The 22141-nt window shown below is 47.4% G+C and overlaps 1 protein-coding gene and 1 pseudogene across 1 annotated transcript in view; both read left to right on the forward strand.

Annotated features, from left to right (window-relative positions):
- Abat (4-aminobutyrate aminotransferase) overlaps window positions 1-22141 on the forward strand; it is a 107568-nt gene that overhangs the window by 81102 nt on the left and 4325 nt on the right. Inside the window, exons 7-15 of the mRNA XM_021184642.3 lie at window positions 6206-6286; window positions 7433-7525; window positions 8410-8472; window positions 8652-8715; window positions 10359-10507; window positions 13571-13708; window positions 15840-16007; window positions 18738-18884; window positions 20702-20813. Of these exons, the coding sequence (XP_021040301.1) occupies window positions 6206-6286; window positions 7433-7525; window positions 8410-8472; window positions 8652-8715; window positions 10359-10507; window positions 13571-13708; window positions 15840-16007; window positions 18738-18884; window positions 20702-20813 (1015 nt within the window). The remainder of the gene's footprint in view (window positions 1-6205; window positions 6287-7432; window positions 7526-8409; window positions 8473-8651; window positions 8716-10358; window positions 10508-13570; window positions 13709-15839; window positions 16008-18737; window positions 18885-20701; window positions 20814-22141) is intronic.
- On the forward strand, window positions 16029-18731 carry LOC110311464 (zinc finger MYND domain-containing protein 19 pseudogene; annotated as a pseudogene).

The raw sequence follows: 22141 nt of genomic DNA on the forward strand, positions 1-22141 counted from the left end.
AAAGAGCTCTCCTGAGCATGGTGGGACGCCGTGAGAAGGCCTGTCTGTCCTCAGTGTCCTTCCATGGTGTACTCAGTGAGTCTGTCCACGAAGCCTATTGCTTCCCAGGTCTGTCCTTTTAAGCATCCTTTTTAGATGTAATTTTCCTGAGGTTGGGGTGTCACTTACTTGTCAATGTGCCCACGATGCAGGAGGCCCTGACTTCTATCCACACCACTTAGTGAATTCAGCAATGGTGATGAATATCAGTAATTCCAGTTCTCGAGAAATTGGAGGCGGGAAGATCAGAAGTTCAAGAGCACCCTCGGCTATATACTGAATTTGAGACCAGAATGGCTTACATGAGATCCTATCTAAAAAATTAAATAATAATAATAACGGACATTTTACTTTCCTGTTTCTTCCACTACCATGCCATTCTGATGCTCTTATATATTCATTTTCAATTACTATACTAACAGATAGTCACAAATTTAATTAAAACAATGCTTAAAAGCCACACATTCCAGGCGTGGTGGCACATGCCTTTAATCCCAGCACTCAGGAGGCAGAGGCAGGCAGATTTCTGAGTTCAAGGCCAGCCTTGTCTACAACGTGAGTTCCAGGAAAGCCAGGGATATACAGAAAAACCTTGTCTCGGAAAAAAAAAAAAAAAAAGCATGTGTGTGTGTGTGTGTGTGTGTGTGTGTGTGTGTCTTAAATTCTCTTAAACTCAGAATTGAAGATCTCTGGAAAGAGCCATGATCAGGGGGCATGAGAAGGGCTGCTTGCCTAGGAAAGACTAGAGGACAGTCTTGCCTCCAGTTAATTGAGCAGGTACAAAGGGCATTCTGAGAAGGCAGCCAATGAAGCCAGAGGCACAAGGGATGTGTTTGTGCTCTAAGCTGCTTTGTTTCAAAACTTGTGCAGATCCCAGATGCCTTGGCAGCTGGTGCTGAGCAAATGTGTCAACAAACATGTCACACATATTTGCAGTGTCAGCTGCCTGCGGAGGCAGTCTTCCCAACACTTGACAAGGCCCGAGGATTCTGATTCTTGCAATGACATCTCCCTGCTCTTAGAGGAACCTTGCCTGTCCCCCCACATACCCGCCATGTCTCACCCAGGCAAGGACTGGTCCTCACCTTACTTCCCCACTGGGAGACATGGCAAGTCTTGCTAGCCAGCTTGCTATAGGACCCTGTCTACCATCTAGTCTTTTAAGGCTGGAATTGCAGGTAGGCCACCAAGCATTTGCTTGGGTTCTGATCCTCATGCTTGCCCAACAAGAGCTTTACCCACCATCTTCCGCAGCCCACTCCTGGCTTATCAACCCTGGTGGCCACAATAGCACCACTGTGAATCACAGCCTGGTGATTTCATGTCAGTGCAGAAATGGATACTGTCTCATTGAATCGATCTAGGTTCGAGGTCATATGTCTCTAGGGCCATCTCAATACATTCCCCCCACACTGTGCACTGTACTGGGCCTTGCCTGTGCATGGTCACACTGCCATGAGAAACGGCTATGGTCTGACTTCTCTATATCTGGGATGGATGCACACAGTGGGCCTAGTAAGACACGCACACCAATCTGAGACTTGCATGCTTTTGTACCATACCCCAGGAGCCCTGTACTCTGTCTATGACTTCTCTCCTAAAGACTCTCAACCAGTACCTGGCAAGAAGTGCCCCCATTAGCCAATGAAGACCCTGAAGTTCAGAGCTGTTAAGTGATTTGCCCAAGGCTACACAGCCAAAGCCAGTTCTCCCATTGCTGCTCTCTGAGACAGGCAAACCTTCTGGAAACGTGTCCTCATTTGTTTCTGCGGCCCCATGTCCCAGATAGCTTCTGTTCTTAATGTCACGCTTTGTCGAGCAAGAACACCACCCCCACATCTTTTCTGGGCCCAGATAGGCAATCAAGCTGCCAGCCTGCCTGTCTCTCTCCGGGGGCCTTTCCCCCCTCAGCCCATGGCAGCAGCTTGCTCTCAGCCTGGTCTCATCACAGGCCTCATGAGCAGGTCAGAGCCAGAAGGAAATGCTTCCTAAGGCCTCACCTACACAGCAAGGTCTTCAGCTGTGTCTAGCAAATGGGTACCCAGCATCAGCATTTCTGAGCAGAGGTCCCTAGAGTGCCTGGCCCAGAATGCTATCAGAAGCCAGTAAACCCACACCGGAGGCATGCCTGTGTGTCTTGGGACAAATTGCCTGACCTCTCTGGTCCTATGCAGTTCTTCTCATCCTTCCTGCCCCCTCTATGTCTCCTAGACACACCAGGAAGGAGACACAAAGCAGGAAAGCAACAGAAGGATGAATCTGCCCCCCTTCTAATGGCCCAAGGCACATCCCAAAGCCACCAGAATAGCTGCTAGGACTCCTCTGTCCAGAGTTGCAATGACACCGTTCAGGTTTGCATTGAACCTATCATCCAATCATGTCCAAAAGAGACAAGTGTCTAGAGGTCCCCACATCCCAGGGAGTCTCTACTTGTTTGCTTTGGTTCATTTGTCTGTTTTTGAGAAAGGGTCTCCTGCAATCCTCAACCTCCCTTTGTAGCCAAAGAGAGCCTTGAATTTCTGAGCTTCCTGCATCCACGTCCCAAGTGCTTGCAATTTCTGGCATGAGCCACCTAGTACTAGGTTTCCGCAGTGCTGGGCATGGAACCTAGGGCTTTGTGCATAGCAGGTAAGCACGCTAGCAACAGAAAGATATCCTCAGCCTAGAGTGCTCTGTGTGCACCAAGCCGGCCTTGGACTTGAACTTGATAGGAAGCTACACCACACCCTGCCAGATCCCTACTCTTTATAATAAATGTTCCTATTCATAGCAAGAGAACAGTTTATTTACAAACTGCAGAGATGGTTCCTGTCTCCTTTCTCCAGCTGCTCCTGAAGTTAAGGCCATTTCCCAAATGATGCAAGCTAAATCAGATCAGGGCCAAGCCACAGGCTTCACTTGGAACTTGCCAGTCTTCCCCGTGCTTTCTTTGTGATGTGCCCTAGAATCCAAGCCAAGATGCCAAGTTGCATTTGGTGTGGATCCCTTTCATAGTCCAGGTCCACTTCCATGTCACTCACCCCTTGAACAGCCTCCCCTGTGACCTCCCCCATCCCTGCCGGTGTGGGTGAATCCCCAGGACTGATCTGTTCTTAGTCCACTGTGGGTATGTTGGTCACTAGCATGAGGGCCAACTCCAGCACCAGGACAAGGGAGTGGGCTCCAGGTTGACCTCCAGCTGTGTCCTTGGCTTCCCATTCTGTGAGCCCAGAGTGACTCCCTCATCGCTCTCTTGAAAACCTGAACTATTCTGAATTCACTAGCTTTCCACAGGATGCCACTAACCCAGCCCAAGACTCTACCTCAGCGGTTCTCGGCTTTCCTAACGCTGCAGTCCTTTTATACACTTCCTCATGTTGTGATGCGCCCCCGACCATAAGATTATTTTCGTTGCTACTTCATGACTGTAGTTTTGCTACTGTTATGAATTGTAATGTAAATCTCTGTGTTTTCCTGGGGTCTTATGCAACCTACAGGTTGAGAGCCACTGCCCAGCTGCTCATCTGATCAGTCACAAGTTATCTTAAGGATGGGGAATGACCCTGTCCAGGGCCCACCAGGGAGTAGGTGACCAGGTGCACCATGCTTCTGCCCTGGTCTCTCTGTTTCGTGCTATGTGGGATCATCTCCTCCTGGTGGGATGGGGCAAAGAGGACTGTCATGGGTAGGAATTTGACACCTCTTGGATTGTTCCTAGAACCCCTGTGAGCCAAGACAGGCACAGCTCCTTGCCAACATCTGCTGTCACCTGAATTTTTGATCTTAGCCATTCTGACTGGAGTGAGGTGGAATCTCAAGGTTGTTTTGATTTGCATTTCCCTGATGATTAACGATCTTGAACATTTTTTCAGGTGCTTCTCAGCCATTCGGTATTCCTCACCTGAGAATTCTTTGTTTAGCTCTGTATCCCATTTTTTAATGGGGTTATTTGAATTTCTGGAGTCCAGCTTCTTGAGCTCTTTGTATATACTGGATATTAGTCCCCTATCAGATTTAGGATTGGTAAAAATCCTTTCCCAATCTGTTGGTGGCCTTTTTGTCTTATTGACAGTGTCTTTTGCCCAGCTTTGCAATTTCATGAGGTCCCATTTGTCAATTCTTGATCTTACAGCACAAGCCATTGCTGTTCTGTTTAGGAGCTAGAGAAAGCACCCAAGGAGCTGAAGGGATCTGCAACCCTATAGGTGGAACAACAATATGAACTAACCAGTACCCCCGGAGCTCGTGTCTCTAGATGCATATGTAGCAGAAGATGGCCTAGTCGGCCATCATTGGGAAGAGAGGCCCCCTTGGTCTTGCAAACTTTATATGCCTCAGTACAGGGGAATGCCAGGGCCAAGAAGTGGGAGTAGGTGGGTAGGGGAACATGGGGGGGGGGTATAGGGGACTTTCAGGATAGCATTTGAAATGTAAATAAAGAAAATATCTAATAAAAAACAAAGAGAGAAAAAAATTTTTAAAAAACCAGGCACAGCTCCTCCCCTCTGTTTTAAAGATAAAATTGTTGAGGCTTCATTTTAAGTGGTTATGTATGCTTAGTAACTTTAACTTTTTTTTGCGTGGGGATTTTTGAGATAGGGTTTCATGTAGCCAGGCTTTGAATTCAATTTGTAGGTGGTAAGTTCACCTTGAACTTCTGATCCTCCTGCCTCTATCTCCCCAGTTCTGGGGTTACAGATAAGTGCCAGCACACCTGATCTATGTGGTGCTGTGGATGGAGCCCGGAGCTTCCCTCTACGCTAGACAGACACTACCTAGGTGGCAACCTGAGCTTTGGCTCCAGCCCCTAGAGGCATATTAATACAGTATTTTACTCTTAAAGGCATCTGCGTCTCTTAGGGACTTGCACTAACCAACCCTCAGCCAGAGGCCATTTGAAGCTACATTTTTATTAGAACCAGGAAGTCAGTGAATACCTCCCACTTCTTTGGAAATGTGTCCATGCTGTCTCCCCAGTACCAGCCCAGCAGCCACAGGGCAGGGCAGACTCAGCTTTGAACAGACTAATCCCTTCCCAGAACCCCTTACTTCTCAGGTATGAGGAACAAATAGCATCAGTTCAGCATTGACCACACTGTCGACTTCCTTGCAGAGGGAATTAATTGTCTGGACCCATATCTATCAAAATGGAGCTGGGGCAGTAGGGAGTAGACTGATGTAAAAATGTTTATGGTGGTCTGGCTTTTCTCCTCTAGTTAATTAGCCAGCTCCACCAACATACCTCCATTCCTAGTTAGAACTCCCACAAGTGTGTGTGTGTGTGTGTGTGTGTGTGTGCATGTGCGCACACCATGGCACATGTGGAGGTCAGAGGGCAATCTCAGATGTCAGTCCCTGCCTTCCATCTTATTTGTGACATAGACTCTTGTTCCCCACTGTGCACTCCAGGCTGGCTAGTCTGGGCGTCTAAGGATTCTCCTGTATCTGCCTCCCATCTTGACATAGGGACACTCAGGTTATAGATACTCGCTACCAAATACTTTACACACTACCACACACTTGATATGAGTTCTGGGGCTCTGAACTGAGGTCCTCACATTTTCCCACTGCCCTAGTAGGGTTTCTATTCCTGCACAAACATCATCACCAAGAAGCACTTGGGGAGAAAAGGGTTTATTCGGCTTACACTTCCACATTGCTGTTCATCACCAAAGGATGTCAGGACTGGAACTCAAGCAGGTCAGGGAGCAGGAGCTGATGCAGAGGCCATGGAGGGATGTTCCTTACTGGCTTGCTTCCCCTGGCTTGCTCAGCCTGCTCTCTTATAGAACCAAGACTACCAGCCCAGAGATGGTACCACTCACAAGGGGACCTCTCATCTTGATCACTAATTGAGAAAATGCCTTACAGTTGGATCTCGTGGAGGCATTCCTCAACTGAAACTCCTTTCTCTGTGATAACTCCAGCTGTGTCAAGTTGACACAAAACTAGCCAGTACACCCACCACACCAGCTCTCCAGCCCCTGCCTTTTTAAAAAATAATTAAACTAGTGAACACCAGCAGGCCAGCTGTGCTGTGTGAGAACTTCAGCCACTACATTAAACCAATGAGCCTACGATGCATCATAGAACCTAGCCAATGCCTCAACCGTGTAAAGGTACCACATGGAAGGGGGTCTGGGTCAGTCCCCAAGTACCGACATGTCTGCCTGCTGTTCCTTTCCAGAGCACTTTCATCAACAGACCTGCCTTGGGCATCCTGCCTCCAGAGAACTTTGTGGACAAGCTCCGGGAGTCCTTGATGTCGGTGAGTTTGGAGACAGCCCTCCCATGTTTGAAGTCCCACCACCACCACCTTCCAGCCTGTCTGTCTGTCCTCACAGGTGGCCCAAGCGGGCTGGAAAGGATGAGATCCATAGCCAGTTAGAATGGGTGGGCAGGTGGCAGCTGCTGCTGTAGCTGTCTGGCTACATGAGGCCATCTCAAAAGGAAGGGAGGGAGGGAGGAAAGGAGGGGGAGAGGAAGGAAATAAGGGGAGGAGGGAGGGAAAATATTTTGAAAGAAGGATATAAGAGACAGCCTTGCCAAAATGACCAATTTATTACTTAGTTCTTTCATAAAAAAACCATGTGTGCATGTGTGTGTGTGCGTGTGTGTGTGTGCGTGTGTGTGTGTGTGTGTGTGAAGTGTAAACAGGGTCTCATGTAGCCCAGAATGGCCTCAAACGCATGGCGGATAGCCTCAAACTCACTATGGGAATAGCCTTGAACTTCTGATCTTTTTATTACAGGAGTGTGCCACCACACTCATTTTGTGCAGGGCTTGTAATCTAAATCCAGGCCATGTGCCTGCTAGGCAAGTGTTCTACCAACTGAGCCTCATCTCTAGCCCACAAGAAGATTTTTAATTTGTTTTTTGAAGAAAAGCAAGGGTTTTATGTGCAGAACAAAAGGCATCCTGGGGAAATCTGTTTGTGTCCTGTGAAGAGAATGAGGGGTTTGGTCCTCCTTGGACTTCCCTTCAGTTCTTCTTGCCACAGGAATCAAAGTCACTGAGGACCTCAGCTTATAGTCCTGGAAGAGCAGGTATCTCAGGAGACACAGAAGGGACCGCTGTTCACACACACACACACACACACACACAAACACACACATTTTTATTTAAGTTTGAGAGTCTCACCACGCGGTCCCAGCTAGTACTGAGATGGACAGGTGTAACATCACCCTGGCCTGGGCTCTGCTGCCGTTTCTCTTGTCTTCTTTCCTCTCTGCTGACCTCAAAGCTCTTCCTGGGCTTCTCCACTGGAAAAGTCTGAGCCTACTCTTCCAACCTGCTGTTTTTGGTGCATTCCTGGCTCCCTCCCCACCCCCCTCAGCTCTCCCACCAATGCTGGAAGATTCTGCTCCAGGACTAGAGACAAAGTCCAAGTACTCATCCTGGACCCCCTCTGCAGGTGGCGCCCAGGGGCATGTCCCAGCTCATCACCATGGCCTGTGGCTCCTGCTCCAATGAGAATGCATTCAAGACCATCTTCATGTGGTACCGGGTGAGCTACAGTGCAGGAGCACCCGCACTGTCCCCCCTCCCTCCACCCAGAGTGTTCCACTTGGATATAATCTAGAGAGAGCCTGGTTGGAGCTTTCCCAGCATCCCAGTGTGTTGTGGCACAAAAGGCTTGGGTTCTGCTGTCAATGCAGTTATATGGAGCTATTAGGATGGAGCCTAACAAGCCAGGCTTAGCCACCAGTTAAATTAATAGTTGAAAAGAAACCAGGGGAATTTATTCAATGTGGCCACATTGGGAAGAGGGACAAATAAAAAGGTCTAGTCATACCCCAGTCTGTCTCCCAGGTCCAGATATGAGACTTTAGTTTAACTGGAAGGGCAGAGATCTGTATACCTAGGCAGTCCTAATCAGGGTGTGGTCCCATCGCATCACTGTCTCACCTCCAGTCTCTCCTGAAAGGTGCTGATGATTTGTCAATCCATCTCAAGGAAGCAGGTTCCCTTCCAATAGCCCCTTGGGCTTTAGTCCTTTTTTCTCACAATTTGAGACCCTGGGGGGAATTTCGATTTCTTGGGGGTCAATTGTTTCAATAGCCTGGCAGCCAAATCTCTTTATTCCTGCCAGAAGGATTATAGTCTCAATTTTTTCTGTCATAAATTGTTCCATTTCAACAACCCTGACTGTGGCTAATAAAATATTAATATATCATATAGCAGCACTTGCATTTATTTCATTGCAAGCTCAATGAGTGTTGTGTGCCTACCTAGACTTGTCATGATAGAACATTACGTCAACTCTTAAGAAAATACTCTGGGTGTCTGGATTAAGCATCACCTTGGTGGGGGAGGGGATGTCTCTTAAAAAAGACAGGCTAAAGCCCAGCCTGTCTCTGGTCTCTGATGTACTCTGGTCTGTTTCGGCAGAGTAAGGAACGAGGGCAGAGAGGTTTCTCCAAAGAGGAGCTGGAGACTTGCATGGTTAACCAGGTAGGTACAGAGCTGGAGAGTTGGCTCAGCAAAGGTGCTTAGTTCCAAGCTTGATAATCTAACTTCAATCCTAGGAATACACAAACATACACACACACACACACACACACACACACACACACACTCCCCTGTGCTCATCATGGTGACTGATATCTGCCTCTTTTTTTTTTCCATTCTAGAGTCCTGGATGCCCAGATTACAGCATCCTCTCCTTCATGGGTGCTTTCCACGGGAGGACCATGGGTAAGGAAAGACCAGTATGGTCCCAGAATGTTGTCTGTCACCACAGATGCTAATGAGTAGGGACAGAAGCTGCCTTGTATCTAGAAGACAGTGTTAAAAGTGTGCATGTGTGCATGTGCTTGCACCCCTTCTCCTCTCCTAGCATGTGTTACAGGCAGTAAGAACAGAGGTGTCAGTCATTCTGAAGTTCAGCATTGCCCTCTGATCAAGGGTCAGCCTCCTCTCTGAGGTCTGGCATTGTCCATCCCTCCTTATCTCCTCCTGAACTTTTCCCTCATTATTATCTCTCCCTGTGCAGCAGTGTTCATATTTCTCAAGCCTGCTAAGCCTCACAGTCCTCCCAAGGCACCACCTAGGCGAAAGGTTAACTCAGAACAAACTGTTAGCAGTGTACACAGCAGGCTATTGCAATGTGGACACTTGGAGCTGAAATGGCTCAATGGGTAAAGTGCCTGTCACCAAACTTGTTACTCTGAATTTGATCCTCAGAAACTACATGGGAGATGAGACTCTCATTAGCTGTCATATTGCCCTCATATGCACACTCTGGCACATCCATGAACCTAGACAGATAGATAGATAGATAGATAGATAGATAGATAGATAGATAGATAGATATGATAGATATGATAGATCAATTGATAGATAGATAATGGATAGATAGATAATCAATAGATAATAGATAGATGATTGATAGATAGATAGATAATGGATAGATGATTTATAGATAATAGATAGATACATGATAGATAGATAGATAGATAGGCAGATAGGCAGATAAATAAATAAATGTCGTTAAAACAGGGGACTCAGTAGTTAAGAGCACATGTTGCTCTTGCAGAGTACCTGGGTTCAGTTCCCAGCACCCACATGGTAGCTCACAATCATCCATGACTCCAGGTCCAGGGGATCTGAAGACCTCCTCCAGCACACAGTATATGTAAAACACTCATATATGTAAAATAAAATATGTTTAAAGTTTTGAAAAAAAAAACAGTATGCCTGTAAATTTCCTTTAGCAATACAAAACACAAATACACTCTTACAATATAGACTATAAAGAGTTAGAAAGGCAGCTCAGAAGTTGAGAGTGCTTGATACTCTTCAGGGACCTAAGTTTTGATTCCCAGCATCCATGTCAGGTGGCTCACAACCACATGCAAGTTCAGGTTCAAGGTGTACTGGCCTTTCCTGGTCTTCTCAGTCATTCCACTAACATGACATACATTCACACAGACATGTATATACACATTGATAAAATAATAACAATAGCATAGAATATTAATATGCCCCATCTGCGCTTCCTACAGGGAAACCATGTGGTTAGACCCGATCAGTTCCATCAGTTCCCTGAAGAGAGGGGATGATTATGCCCATGTGCAAACATGGATTATGGCTCAGCAATGGGAGAAACTCAAGGCCATTGAATGACAGAGCAAGGATTTGAACCATTGTCTCTCCTCTTCAGGGTTTAATTTGTCATAAATCATAAAACAGATGCATGCACACGTGTGCGCAGACATACACACACCATCCAAGGGTTCTACATGCACAGGGCTGAAAAACTCACCATACCCTGTTTAAGGACACTGTATGCTATTGATCCAAGCCAAGTATCTGTTTTTCTGTTTTGCTGGGCTCAGGTTGCTTAGCGACCACACACTCCAAAGCAATTCACAAGATTGACATCCCTTCCTTTGACTGGCCCATTGCTCCATTCCCACGACTGAAATATCCCCTGGAGGAGTTTACAACAGACAACCAGCAAGAGGAAGCCCGCTGCCTAGAAGAGGTAACTAGGGTCCCCATAGCCTCCTTCCAGTATCTCTGTTTCTCTCAGTATCCTGAGTTTGAGCCCAGAAGAGGACAAATGCAGGAACGGGTGGTGCTCCCCGAGGAGGAAGGAGGACATGAAGACCTGTAAGGGAAGAGACAAGAGGCATTGGTTTTTTTGTTGTTTGTTCAGGTTTTTTAAGATCTATTTATTTTATGTGTATGAGTACACTATAGCTGACTTCAGACACACCAGAAGTGGGCATTGGATCCCATTACAGACGGTTGTGAGCCACCATGTGGTTGCTGGGAATTGAACTCAGGACCTCTGGAAGAGCAATCAGTGTTCTTAACTGCTGAGCCATCTCTCCAGCCCCCAAGAGACATTGTTTACTATCTAGCATGTATTCCCCATGTCTGGTACCAATTTCTCACCATTTCTTTGGGCATAAGTTTAAGTGACTTCACAATAAGGGATAACAGCTTTTTTTTTCAGCACTATGGGTGTCTGGTAGGAAGAAGGCTCCATGGTCTGGTCCTGCAGTTACCACTCTTTCCCAAGATCTAAAGCGTCTTTACATTTCCTGGCTTGTCACTCTAGAAAGAATGAGGACTTGCCTCCATGTCTCCATTTCCTCAGAAACAGCCCCCTTTAACCTCTCTCATGCAAGAAATAGAACAATATAGGAAGAGCTTTACGGCTGGACCAACAATGATTCTATTTCCTATATTGGATTATTATTAGACGGATGCTTAAAGAACTCTGTTGGCTTTCCTCCAAAGCATTCGCTATTTCCGTCAATAATAAATTACTAAATCAAACACCTACCAGGTACTAAGCAGCATGCTGAGGGGTAGGCATTTAGCAGTAAATGAGAGAGACAAAGCCATGGGGGGTCAGGGTCATATCAGTAACTGTAGACTTCTTAGTTATTGCAGCTTTAAAAGTAAACAGAGGACTAGGGTGGGGTGAGGTTAGGAGAGTGCTTTCCTGGCATTCGCAAAGTCCTGGCCATCTCATAAAATCAGGTGTGGTGGCACATGCCCACAATCCCAGCACTCAGGAGGATCAGCTGCATGGTGCATTCAGGACCGCCCCGGAATATAGGAGACTGTGCCTTAATAAATAAGCAGAAATTGATGAAATTTACTTTAACAGCATCTTTCATTTGCTTCTTGAGACACGGAATCTCGGATTCTAGCCTAAGCTGTCTTAGAACTTACTATTTCGAATAGGCTGGCTTCTGACATACAGAAATTCGCCTCAACCTCTCCAGTTCTGGCGCTCCAGGAGTGAGAATATAACATTTTATTGAACTGAATATATCCAAAATATGATCTCAGTATGAAATTAATACTTTTAAAAATAGTAGTAAGATTTTTCTTGTGCCGGGCGTGGTGGCGCACGCCTTTAATCCCAGCACTTGGGAGGCAGAGGCAGGCGGATTTCTGAGTTCGAGGCCAGCCTGGTCTACAAAGTGAGTGCCAGGACAGCCAGGGCTACACAGAGAAACCCTGTCTCGAAAAACCAAAAAAAAAAAAAAAAAAAAAAAAAAAAAAAAGATTTTTCTTCATACGAAACCCTTGGAATACTGTCTGCATAAAGACTACTTGAGTGTGATTTGGCTTTTTTTTTTTTTTAAAGATTTATTTATTTATTATATATAAGTACACTGCAGCTGTCTTCAGACACTCCAGAAGAGGGCGCCAGATCTCGTTACGGATGGTTGTGAGCCACCATGTGGTTGCTGGGATTTGAACTCTGGACCTTTGGAAGAGCAGTCGGGTGCTCTTACCCAGTGAGCCATCTCACCAGCCCGGCTTTTTTTTTAATACTGATAAAACAACTAATAACCTATCATGGTATTACTTGTTCATCATTGATAAGATAATACCTGAGTCAGAACAAGACTTCAAGAAACACAAACACTTGGGGAGCACTGAGTACCCTTCTTATACACCATCATCGTTTGTTGATTCAGGTGTCTAGTTCAGTAAGCTTTATGACTCAGAACACCATCCTCCTGCCAGGGATGTCTAATCACCCTGGGCCATCTTCCCCAGTCAGCATTAGTATTCTGTCCACACAGTCCCCAAGCCCACAACACAGCCACGATGGGGCTGCTTTCCCTGCAGAGAGGTTTTACACCAGCTTCTCAAATGAACCTCTGTCTCGGTCTGCCAAAGAGCCCTGCACACAAGTAAGAATAATGTAGCCAGGGCAACAGCAATGACAAGCTTAGAGAGGTGGCTCTGCCCACCTTTCAGTAGCTTATTCTAATATGTCCACATAGAGAACCTGGCATGGTGGCACACGCTTGCAATCCCAGAACTGGAGGTAGAAGCAGAAGACTCTAGAGTGCATGTCCACGATTGGTTTCATAGCACACGCCTTTAATTCCAGCACTGGGGAGGCAGAGGCAGGTGGATCCCTTTGAGTTCAAAGCCAGCCTGGTCTACATAGTGAGTTCCAGGACAGCCAGAGCTATTTTACAAAGGTTTCACTGTGTACCTCTGTCTGATCAAGAACTTACTCTGAAGTCCAAGCAGTCCTTGAAGTCAGAGTCTCACCTGCCTTTGCCTCCCGAGTGCTGGGATTAAGGGGGTTATGCACCACCAGGCCAGACGCTGCATAACAAATTTAAGGCCAGTCTGATCCAGAAAGAGAGGCTTCAGGAAATTACTCGCCCCATGTGTGTTAGTCCAAATAACAGAGGGGCGCATTCCCATACACAGTGTGGCGCCTAACAGGCCTCACACTTTTCATGGGAAATGTCACAGACGTACTTTCTTTTTTTTTTTTTGTTTTTGTTTTTGTTTTTTCGAGACAGGTTTTCTCTGTGTAGCCCTGGCTATCTTGGAACTCACTTTGTAGACCAGGCTGGCCTCGAACTCAGAAATCCGCCTGCCTCTGCCTCCCAAATGCTGGGATTAAAGGCGTGCGCCACCACGCCCAGCACAGAGTACTTTCAATATGACCTCAAGGGGTTCCGGCAGCCCCTCCCAATCCCAGCGCCCGTCCATGGAATCTACTCCTGTTCCAACGGCTCTGCGAGCAGCTCACTCCCCTTCTGGGTTCTAGGTGGAGGATCTAATTGTGAAATATCGGAAAAAGAAGAGAACGGTGGCTGGAATCATCGTGGAGCCCATCCAATCCGAGGGTGGAGACAACCACGCGTCAGATGACTTCTTCCGGAAGCTGAGAGACATAGCCAGGAAGGTGAGAGTGTGTGGAACGAAGCCAGACAGGACTACAAGGATTCTGGATTCTCCAGGGCAAAAAGTTGGCTCCACTCCTGCCCCTGGGGCCCATGACAACTTACACATGTGCATAAACTGACTGGCGTAATTGAGGGCAGAGCCTTTGGCGTTGGTACTCAGAGTATAGTTCAATGGTTGGGGTTTACTTAGCTTGTACAGGGCCCTGGGTTCCATTTCAGGTGTGGGGGTGGGCAGGCTTGAACTGGGAGCATGAGTGATTTTATTTAAAATTGCTTTGCTGAATAGGCCTCGGGGCTGGGGGTGTAGTTCAGTGGTAAAGCACTGGTATAACATGCCGGAGGTTCTGGCTTCAGTTCTCAGCACTGAAGGAAAAGAAAAGGTTTGTGGGATGTGATGTCTCATGTCTATAACCCTGTATTTCAGAGGCTGAGGCAGGGAGATTACCCACAGGTTCAAGGCTAGCCTGGGTATGTAGAGAGTTTAAGACCAGGTGATAGAGTGAGACGCAACTGAAAAACAAACAAGCCCAGCCTCCAAACGACTGGAGTTTTATGTTTGTTTCATTTTTAATTTATTTACTTATTTTATTTCATGTGTATGGGTGTTTTGCTTGCATGTATATCTGTGCAGCATGTTCATGCATGCATGCAGAATCCAGAAGAGGACATCAAATCCCCTGGAACTGGAGTCACAGATAGTTGTGAGCTGCCATGTGGGTTCTGGGACTCAAAACAGGGTCCTATGGAAGAGCAATTGGTGCCCTTAAACCACAAAGCCATCTCTCCAGCCCCAAACCTGTTTTGATCAGGTGTCTTATTTAGGGTTTCTATTCCTGAAATGAAACACCATAACTAAAAAGCAAGTTGGGGAGGAAAGGGTTTATTTGGCTTTCGCTTCCATAGTGCTGCTCATCATCAATGAAGCCAGGACAGGAACTCACACGGAGCAGGAACCTGGAGACAGGAGCTGGAGTAGAGGCCATGGAGGGCTGCTTCTTCCTCATGCCTTGCTCAGCCTGCTTTCTTACAGAGCCCAGGACTACCAGCCCAGGGATGGTTTCACCCACAGTGGGCTGGGCCCTCTCCCATAAATTGCTAATTAAGAGAATGACCAACAGTCAGATCTTATAGAAGCATTTCCTCTGTTAAGGTTCCTTGCTTTCAGATAATTCTAGTTTGTGTGTCAAGTTGACATACGGCCAGCCAGTACATCAGGACTTGTTCAGTTAGGAGACCCCTGAGGTGGCCTCAACCTCTCTTCTCTTTCTGGAACTTGCCTTGTCTTGTCTTGCAGTCCACTGTGGTCTATAGTCAGCAGGTATAAAATAAACAATGCCAATATCAACTCATTCGTCTAGTGGGCATTGTATGTACTAGCTTTTTATCATCGCAACCAAATACTTGACTCAAACAGAGTAAGGCCCCAGAGGAAAGACTGACTTTGCTCTATTTCAAAGGGCTCAGTGCATAGTCATTTGGCCCCACATGCTTGGGCAGATCATCATGGCAGCAGATATATGTGACAGAGGAGAACCATCACATCATAGCTGACAGGAAACAGAATGAAACAGGAAGCAATCAAGAGATGCTCTAACCCTCCAGAGATCTGCCTCCCAGTGACCTACTTCCTCCAGCTAGATCCTCCCTTCTAGAGTGTCCTAGTAGCACCCTGGCAGGAGACTAAATAGTAACAGGTGCATGTGCAACGGACATAAGAAACCAGTCAGTGTATAGATAAGAAAAGTGGGGCATGAGCCAGTTTACATACACATATGGAACTAGTGAATCTAGGTAATGCAGAGGAGGTGGCAGCTGTCTCAGAGGGGGTGACTTTTCAGCTTCAAGCTTGCACACATTGCTCTCTGATGTCTATAGTCATGTCCAGGACTACAGCCACATGCAACAGAACACTGAGATGCTATGGGGTGTGTTAGAGGTTCTGGTTTTGTTCCATCTGGACAGTTATAGACCATGTTCAGATGCAGCTACGATCCAGACTGTTCTGGTGTGCTCTGCATAGCTGAGGAATGGGTCGGGTGCACAGCTGGGCTCCAGCCTGCAGGGGATGGGGGGGGGGAGTCCTTGGAAGCTTACAAGTGTCTGTTCCTCCCTCCCCGTTTCTCGGGACAGCATGGCTGTGCCTTCTTGGTGGACGAGGTGCAGACTGGAGGAGGCTGTACAGGCAAGTTCTGGGCCCATGAACACTGGGGCTTGGATGACCCAGCCGATGTGATGACGTTCAGCAAGAAGATGATGACTGGGGGCTTCTTCCACAAGGAGGAGTTTCGGCCAAGTGCTGTGAGTGTCCCCAGCTTTGTTAAGAGCACATAACTGGTCTCTTTCTGTACCTGAGGAACCCAGGGGCATTCCTGGGTGGCACAGAGGTTTCCTTTGGTGTCACATGCAGTAATAATGCCAGTAGTTACTGCTGTAGAGTGGACACCCTGTACCTATTTCTGATGGTCCCTTAATTCACACAACAATCTAATCAGGGAGCCTTGTATTATCTCTGCACTGCTTTACTAATGGCAGATCAGGTATAGCTTCTGCCATGGTTACCTTTCTCATCTCTGTGACCCGGTACCTGACAAGGACGTCTTAAGAAAAAGTTTGTTCGAGGTTACAATTTGAAGGGATTTCATCCACCATGATAGGAGGCATGGTGACAGGAGGAGATGACTAGTTACATTGTATCCATAGTCAGGAAACAGAAGGGAAATGAGGTTGGACAATAAAACCTTAAGGTGAGAACCCAGTGCCCACCTCCTCAGCAAGGACCCACTCCTTAAAGGTCTGCCAGCAGCTGGGGAGTACACTTTCAAACGTGTGTGCCTATGGGGGACATTTTATATTTAAACCGCATCACTCTCCAAGGTCACTGAGCCTGTTAGTGACAGAGTCAGGAGACTCACAGAGCCTCTATAACTATGCATATACCCCACAAATTTCCATATGTGCAAATAAATGTGCGTGTATTTATGTGCATTATGGTACTCTAACAATGATGAAGTCACTTAGCGGGACGTCTCTCAGGACAACCTTCTTTTTAAATAATGTGTGGCTGCAGTTAAGGAATTAGCCTCTATTTGACCACCAGGTCTCTCAATAGTGCCAACCTGTGGGGTTGTCATTGGAAGACTTTAAAAACATATTCAATGTTACCTTCCCAGCCCTTGAGAGACATCTGTTAGTTCAGTTTCTCTTCTTTGTGGGAGATGAAAATGTGTAGGTGCAAGGGAGATGCTCAGTCAGTGAGCCGATTGCCTTGCAAGCATGAGGACATGACTTTGAGCCCCAACATCCAGGTGAAAGCCAGGCATGGAGGTGCATGCTTGTGATCCCAGGCAGAAACAGGAAGCTTCCTCAGGCTGGCTGGCGAGGCAGCCAGCCAATCAGTAAGCTTCAGCATTGGAGATAGACCCTGTCTCAAAACAGGTGGTAGACAGCTCCTCAGCCTGGTCAACTTCTGACCTCCACATACATGTGCACGAATGTGCATGTATACCCACATGAACATACACATGCCCCTACATACATATACATACACATACACATACACATACACATACACATACACATACACATACACATACACATACACATACACATACAAAAAAGTCAGGGTTTGGTGTGAGGTTGCTCAAGCCAGGTCAGCCCACCTGGGGTCAACCTGAATGAGGGACAATGTTGCTCCTCAGGGGCTGTCCACCTTTTTTGAGACAGGGTCTTTCCCTAAAGCTTACTGATTGACTCTGGCTAGCCCCAGAGGATCACAGCCTTGCCATAGCCCCATTGAGCTGGGCACCTCCAAGGGCGAAGCACTATCAGTGCAGGCCAGGCCATGACTGACTTCCAGCTGGGCATCATGCAGCTCTGGCTAGGTGGCTGGGAAGACTATATATGCACTGGTAGATGAGCAAGACATCCTGCTAAAGGAGAGATACTCCTCTGAGGCTCAAATGTAAGTAGATTCTGATGAAAACAGTGCCTTCCTTCAACAAAAAACAAACGGGACTTGAGTGGGCTTCTCTATGAGAGCCTGTGGGAACCACACAGGGAGGCATGGCCCACTGGTTTCAGGTAGAGCATCTCAATATTGTGACAGGGGATGTTTGCCTGGACAACCTGCAGTTGATGCTGTGGAACCGGCAGACCAAAGCTAAAGAGACCTCCAGTAACAAGGGAGCAAAGCTTATACTGGCTGGCAACCCAGCAGCTCTCCACGGACCCCAGAAAAGAGCAGTCCCCTCTCCTGGATGTGACTCAGCACCGCAGTGCCAGTGGGGTGTGGTGGAGGAGAATTCCTGGAGCCATTCTGAGTGTCATCATGTTCCCTGCAGTGACTGAGAAGCAGCTTCCAGAGATCAGCCTTTGTGGATGCTGCCAGGTGGCCTGGGACCCGGGATCCCAGGTGCCAGCAGCAGGATTGGATTGCCCACATGAAGGACTTGTCAGGAGAGGAAACGCCTCCCTAGCATAAACCAGAGACATGACAAGCCAAGATGGCCATTGCCAGAAGTTTACAGCTTCCAGCTCTTCATGGACACAGTGCAAGACACAGTGCCAGTTGAACCTGGTGGTGCCAAAGAAGCCAGTGGCAGGTTCAGAAGAGCTTCATGAGACCTCCCAGTGCATGCAGCCTGTGGGGACCATGTCTCTCTCTCCAGTGCTCATCTCCAGCACAGACAACAGGGACACTCCCAGGACTGTTAAAACTGTTTATTAACACATATACATTTTTTTTTTTTTTTGCATTGGAGGCAAGGGGACAGTCAGAAACTTCAAGAATCACTCACTGAATTCCTCAAATGGCAAACAAACACCACTCAGCTAAAGGCTGTTGTGTAGTAGAATTTCTCTCCTGGGCAGTGGAGGGCCCACATAGAGACCTGCAGAGTCTGAATGAACAGAATCAAGGGGTGGAATCAAAACTAAGAGGCACGGAAAGTTGTGCCTAGGGATGGGGGCAGACCCTGTGAAGTACTCTGATGTGTGAGCTCTTCTGATCGATTCTGGGTCTCATTCTAGCCTTACCGGATCTTCAATACCTGGCTGGGGGACCCATCCAAGAACTTGCTGCTGGCTGAGGTCATCAACATCATCAAGCGGGAAGATCTGCTCAACAATGTGGCCCTTGCTGGGAAGACCCTACTCACAGGGCTGCTGGATCTCCAGGTATCTGTCCCAATTTGATGGCATGATGTGGTAGGAGGGAGTGCCTTAGTGGGCCCATGCTGAGGCACCCCTACCCAAGGTATCAGCCATATGATGGGTCTAGCATAAAATGAAGTTTATTTGGGACATGGGAAGGGTGTCTGGGAAAGGGAGTAGAGGCAGAGAAAGAAAGGCCAGAGAAGGACAGAAAGAGAAAAGAGAGAAGAGGCCACCCGGGAACACGTGGAGAAAGAGACAGGGAAAGAGACAGAGAGACAAGGATAGGGATGGAAAGAGAGAGGGAGAGGAAGAGAGAGAGGGAGAGAGAAAGAGGGAGACAGGGGAATAAAGGGGGGGGGGACAGAGACAGAGAGGGCGAGAAAGAAGCCCTAATAGTCTCTTTGTATGTGAACCAGGCTCATACCTGGCTGTTGCTAGGTAACTGTTGGGCAGAGCTTGCTGCCCTGCAGTTCAAAGCTAGCTGTGTTGCTTTCAGATCCCCAGGCCTTTGCAGGTACAAAACTAGGTAGCTCCATTCTTCCATCTCAACCCCATTCCTAGTCCCTCATTGTCTCTTGACATGAAATTCAAAAGTTCCTTTGAAAAGATTCCCCCTATAATGCTTATGTGGCCGTCATTCCCTCCTCTGTACTGTCCAATGGGGTCTGTTGCAAGCCACATATGGTTTTGGGGTTTTTTTGTTTGTTTGTTTTTGTTTTACTATATTGAAAAAAGGGATCAAGTTGCCCAGGCTGGCCTTGAACTCGATATTGTATCAAGGATGACCTTGAACTCCCCATCCTCCTGCCTTTGCCTCCAAGTCCAGGGATTGCAGATGTATAGTACCATGCCTGGCTCATAGTTATTTTAAATATCTTAGAAGCCAGATAAAAAGCAAATTAGACTAGGTAAAGTTACCTTTAGTGATATGTTTTCTGTAAGCCAGCTGATGTCCAAAGACCATTACTCCTAAGAGTCATTACCATGGAGAGTGGGGGCCAGGACTGTGTCTCACTCCAGTGATCTCAATACTGAAGAGACAGAGAAAAGCAGGTCAAAAGACTCACAGGAGAAAATATGGAGACAAAGTGTGGAGCAGAGGCTGAAGGAAAGGCCATCCAGAGACTGCCCCACCTGGAGATACATCCCACATACAGTAGCCAAAACAGAATGCTATTGGGGATGCTGGGAAGTACGTGCTGACAGTAGCCTGATATGGATGTCTCCTGAGAGGCTCTGCCAGAGCCTGACAAATACAAAGGCTGATGCTCACAGCCAACCATTGGACTGAGCGTGGGGTCCCCGATGGAAGAGACTGAAGGAGCTGAGGGGGTTTGCAGCCCCATGGAAGGAGCAACAGTGTCAACAGGCCTGACGCCCCCCCTGGAGCTCCCAGGGACTGGACCACCAACCAAAGAGTACACATGGAGGGACCCATGGCTCTGGCCACATATGTGGCAGAGGATGGCCTTGTTGGACATCAGTGGGAGGAGCAGTCCTTGGGCCTGAGGGGGTTCGATGCTCCAGTGTAAGGAATGCCAGGGCAGGAGACAGGAGTAGGTGGGTGGGTGGGGGATGGGATAGGGGGTTTCTGAAGGGGAGACCTGGAAAGGGGAAAACATTTGAAATGTAAATAAAGAGAATATCCAATAAAAGGGAAAAGAAAAAAAAGAAAAGCAGGTCATTGCATATTGGAGAGCAGCCTGGTTCACATAGCAAGTTCTAGGCCAGCAGGGGCTGTAGACTGAGACTCGACCACAGAAAAATTATGTGGGTGTGACAGCGCCAGCTGGTACCCAAGTAACCAGCTTTGATCTCAGTTTGCCTTCCTGTTGCAGGCCCAGTACCCTCAGTTCATCAGCAGAGTGAGGGGACGTGGCACCTTCTGTTCCTTCGACACTCCCGATGAAGCCATTCGGAATAAACTCATCCTAATTGCCAGGAACAAAGGTAAGGAGGGGAGGGGTGGTCACCGAACTTAATCATTTCATCAGGATCTACTGATGTCTACTCTCCCGGGTATGCTAAGCTTTGCTGGGTACAGGGGAGAACTGGAGGTACAGAGGAAAAAAAGACTCACTTTTCTTTCTCAGAAGAAAACTTACTGTGGGATTCATTTTCCCTCTTTCCTCTGTTTCTTTTTCCTGTATTTTTGAGGCCGCATGTCATGCATCCCAGGCTCATTTTAAACCTGCTGTGTAGCTGATTGAGGATGGCTTTGAACTTCTGGTCCTGCTGCCTCCACTTCCCCAGTGTTAGGCTTACAGGCATATACTACCACACCCAGCTTATTCAAATGCTGAGCATCGAACCCAGGGCCTCATATAGGCTAGGCAAGCCCTACCACTGAGCTACACTCCAGAAGAGATTTCTCCATCCACTCTCGTATTGCGGGCATTCACTGAGAAGCCAAGATGCACTAATGGTGAAAACAGGCACACTAACCCTGCAGCCCTTCCTCCAGGATGCTGTGGTTTATCACGAAAGCAGATAGCAAACACAGTGCATTTGGCAGAGTCACTGCCGTGGTCCAGGGCAGGGAAAGACAGTGGAGGTGGGGGGCACCGAATATCTAGGAAGGCTTTCTAGAAGTGTTGCTATTTTCCTGAAGGCAAGAGGATGAGCAAGGACTGGCTAGGTAAAGAAATGGGGGCAGGGCAGTGTGTGATGCCCTGAGATTGGGGGGGGGGACTTGGGGGATGTTGTGTGTGACAACCTGGGCAGGAGGATGGGCATGTGATATAATAAATTGGGGCAGATAGATGGCAGGAGTGATGCTGGGGAGTAGACCAGGCTACCTCACACTGGCCTGAGAGACAATTCCAGTGCTGTGGAGTTTTCTAAAGAGTTACAGGAAGCCAGGCGGTGGTGGCGCACGCCTTTAATCCCAGCACTTGGGAGGCAGAGGCAGGCGGATTTCTGAGTTCGAGGCCAGCCTGGTCTACAAAGTGAGTTCCAGGACAGCCAGGGCTATACAGAGAAACCCTGTCTCGAAAAACCCAAAAAAAAAAAAAAAAAGAGAGAGAGAGAGAGAGTTACAGGAAACCATTGAGAGTTTTTTGTTTGTTTTTATATTTATTTATTTATTTATTTATTTATCTTATGTATTTATCTTGTGCTCTATCTGCATGCCTGAAGAGGGCATCAGATCCCATTACAGATGGTTGTGAGCCACCATATGGTGGCTGGGAATTGAACTCAGGACCTCTAGGAGAGGTGCAACCTGTGTTCTTTTGGTTTTTGTTTTTGAGAAAGGGTTTCTCTGTATAGCTCTGGCT

Source organism: Mus caroli, unplaced genomic scaffold (genome assembly GCF_978045245.1).
Source record: "Mus caroli unplaced genomic scaffold, Mus_caroli_1 scaffold_17, whole genome shotgun sequence".
Classification (NCBI taxonomy): domain Eukaryota; kingdom Metazoa; phylum Chordata; class Mammalia; order Rodentia; family Muridae; genus Mus; species Mus caroli.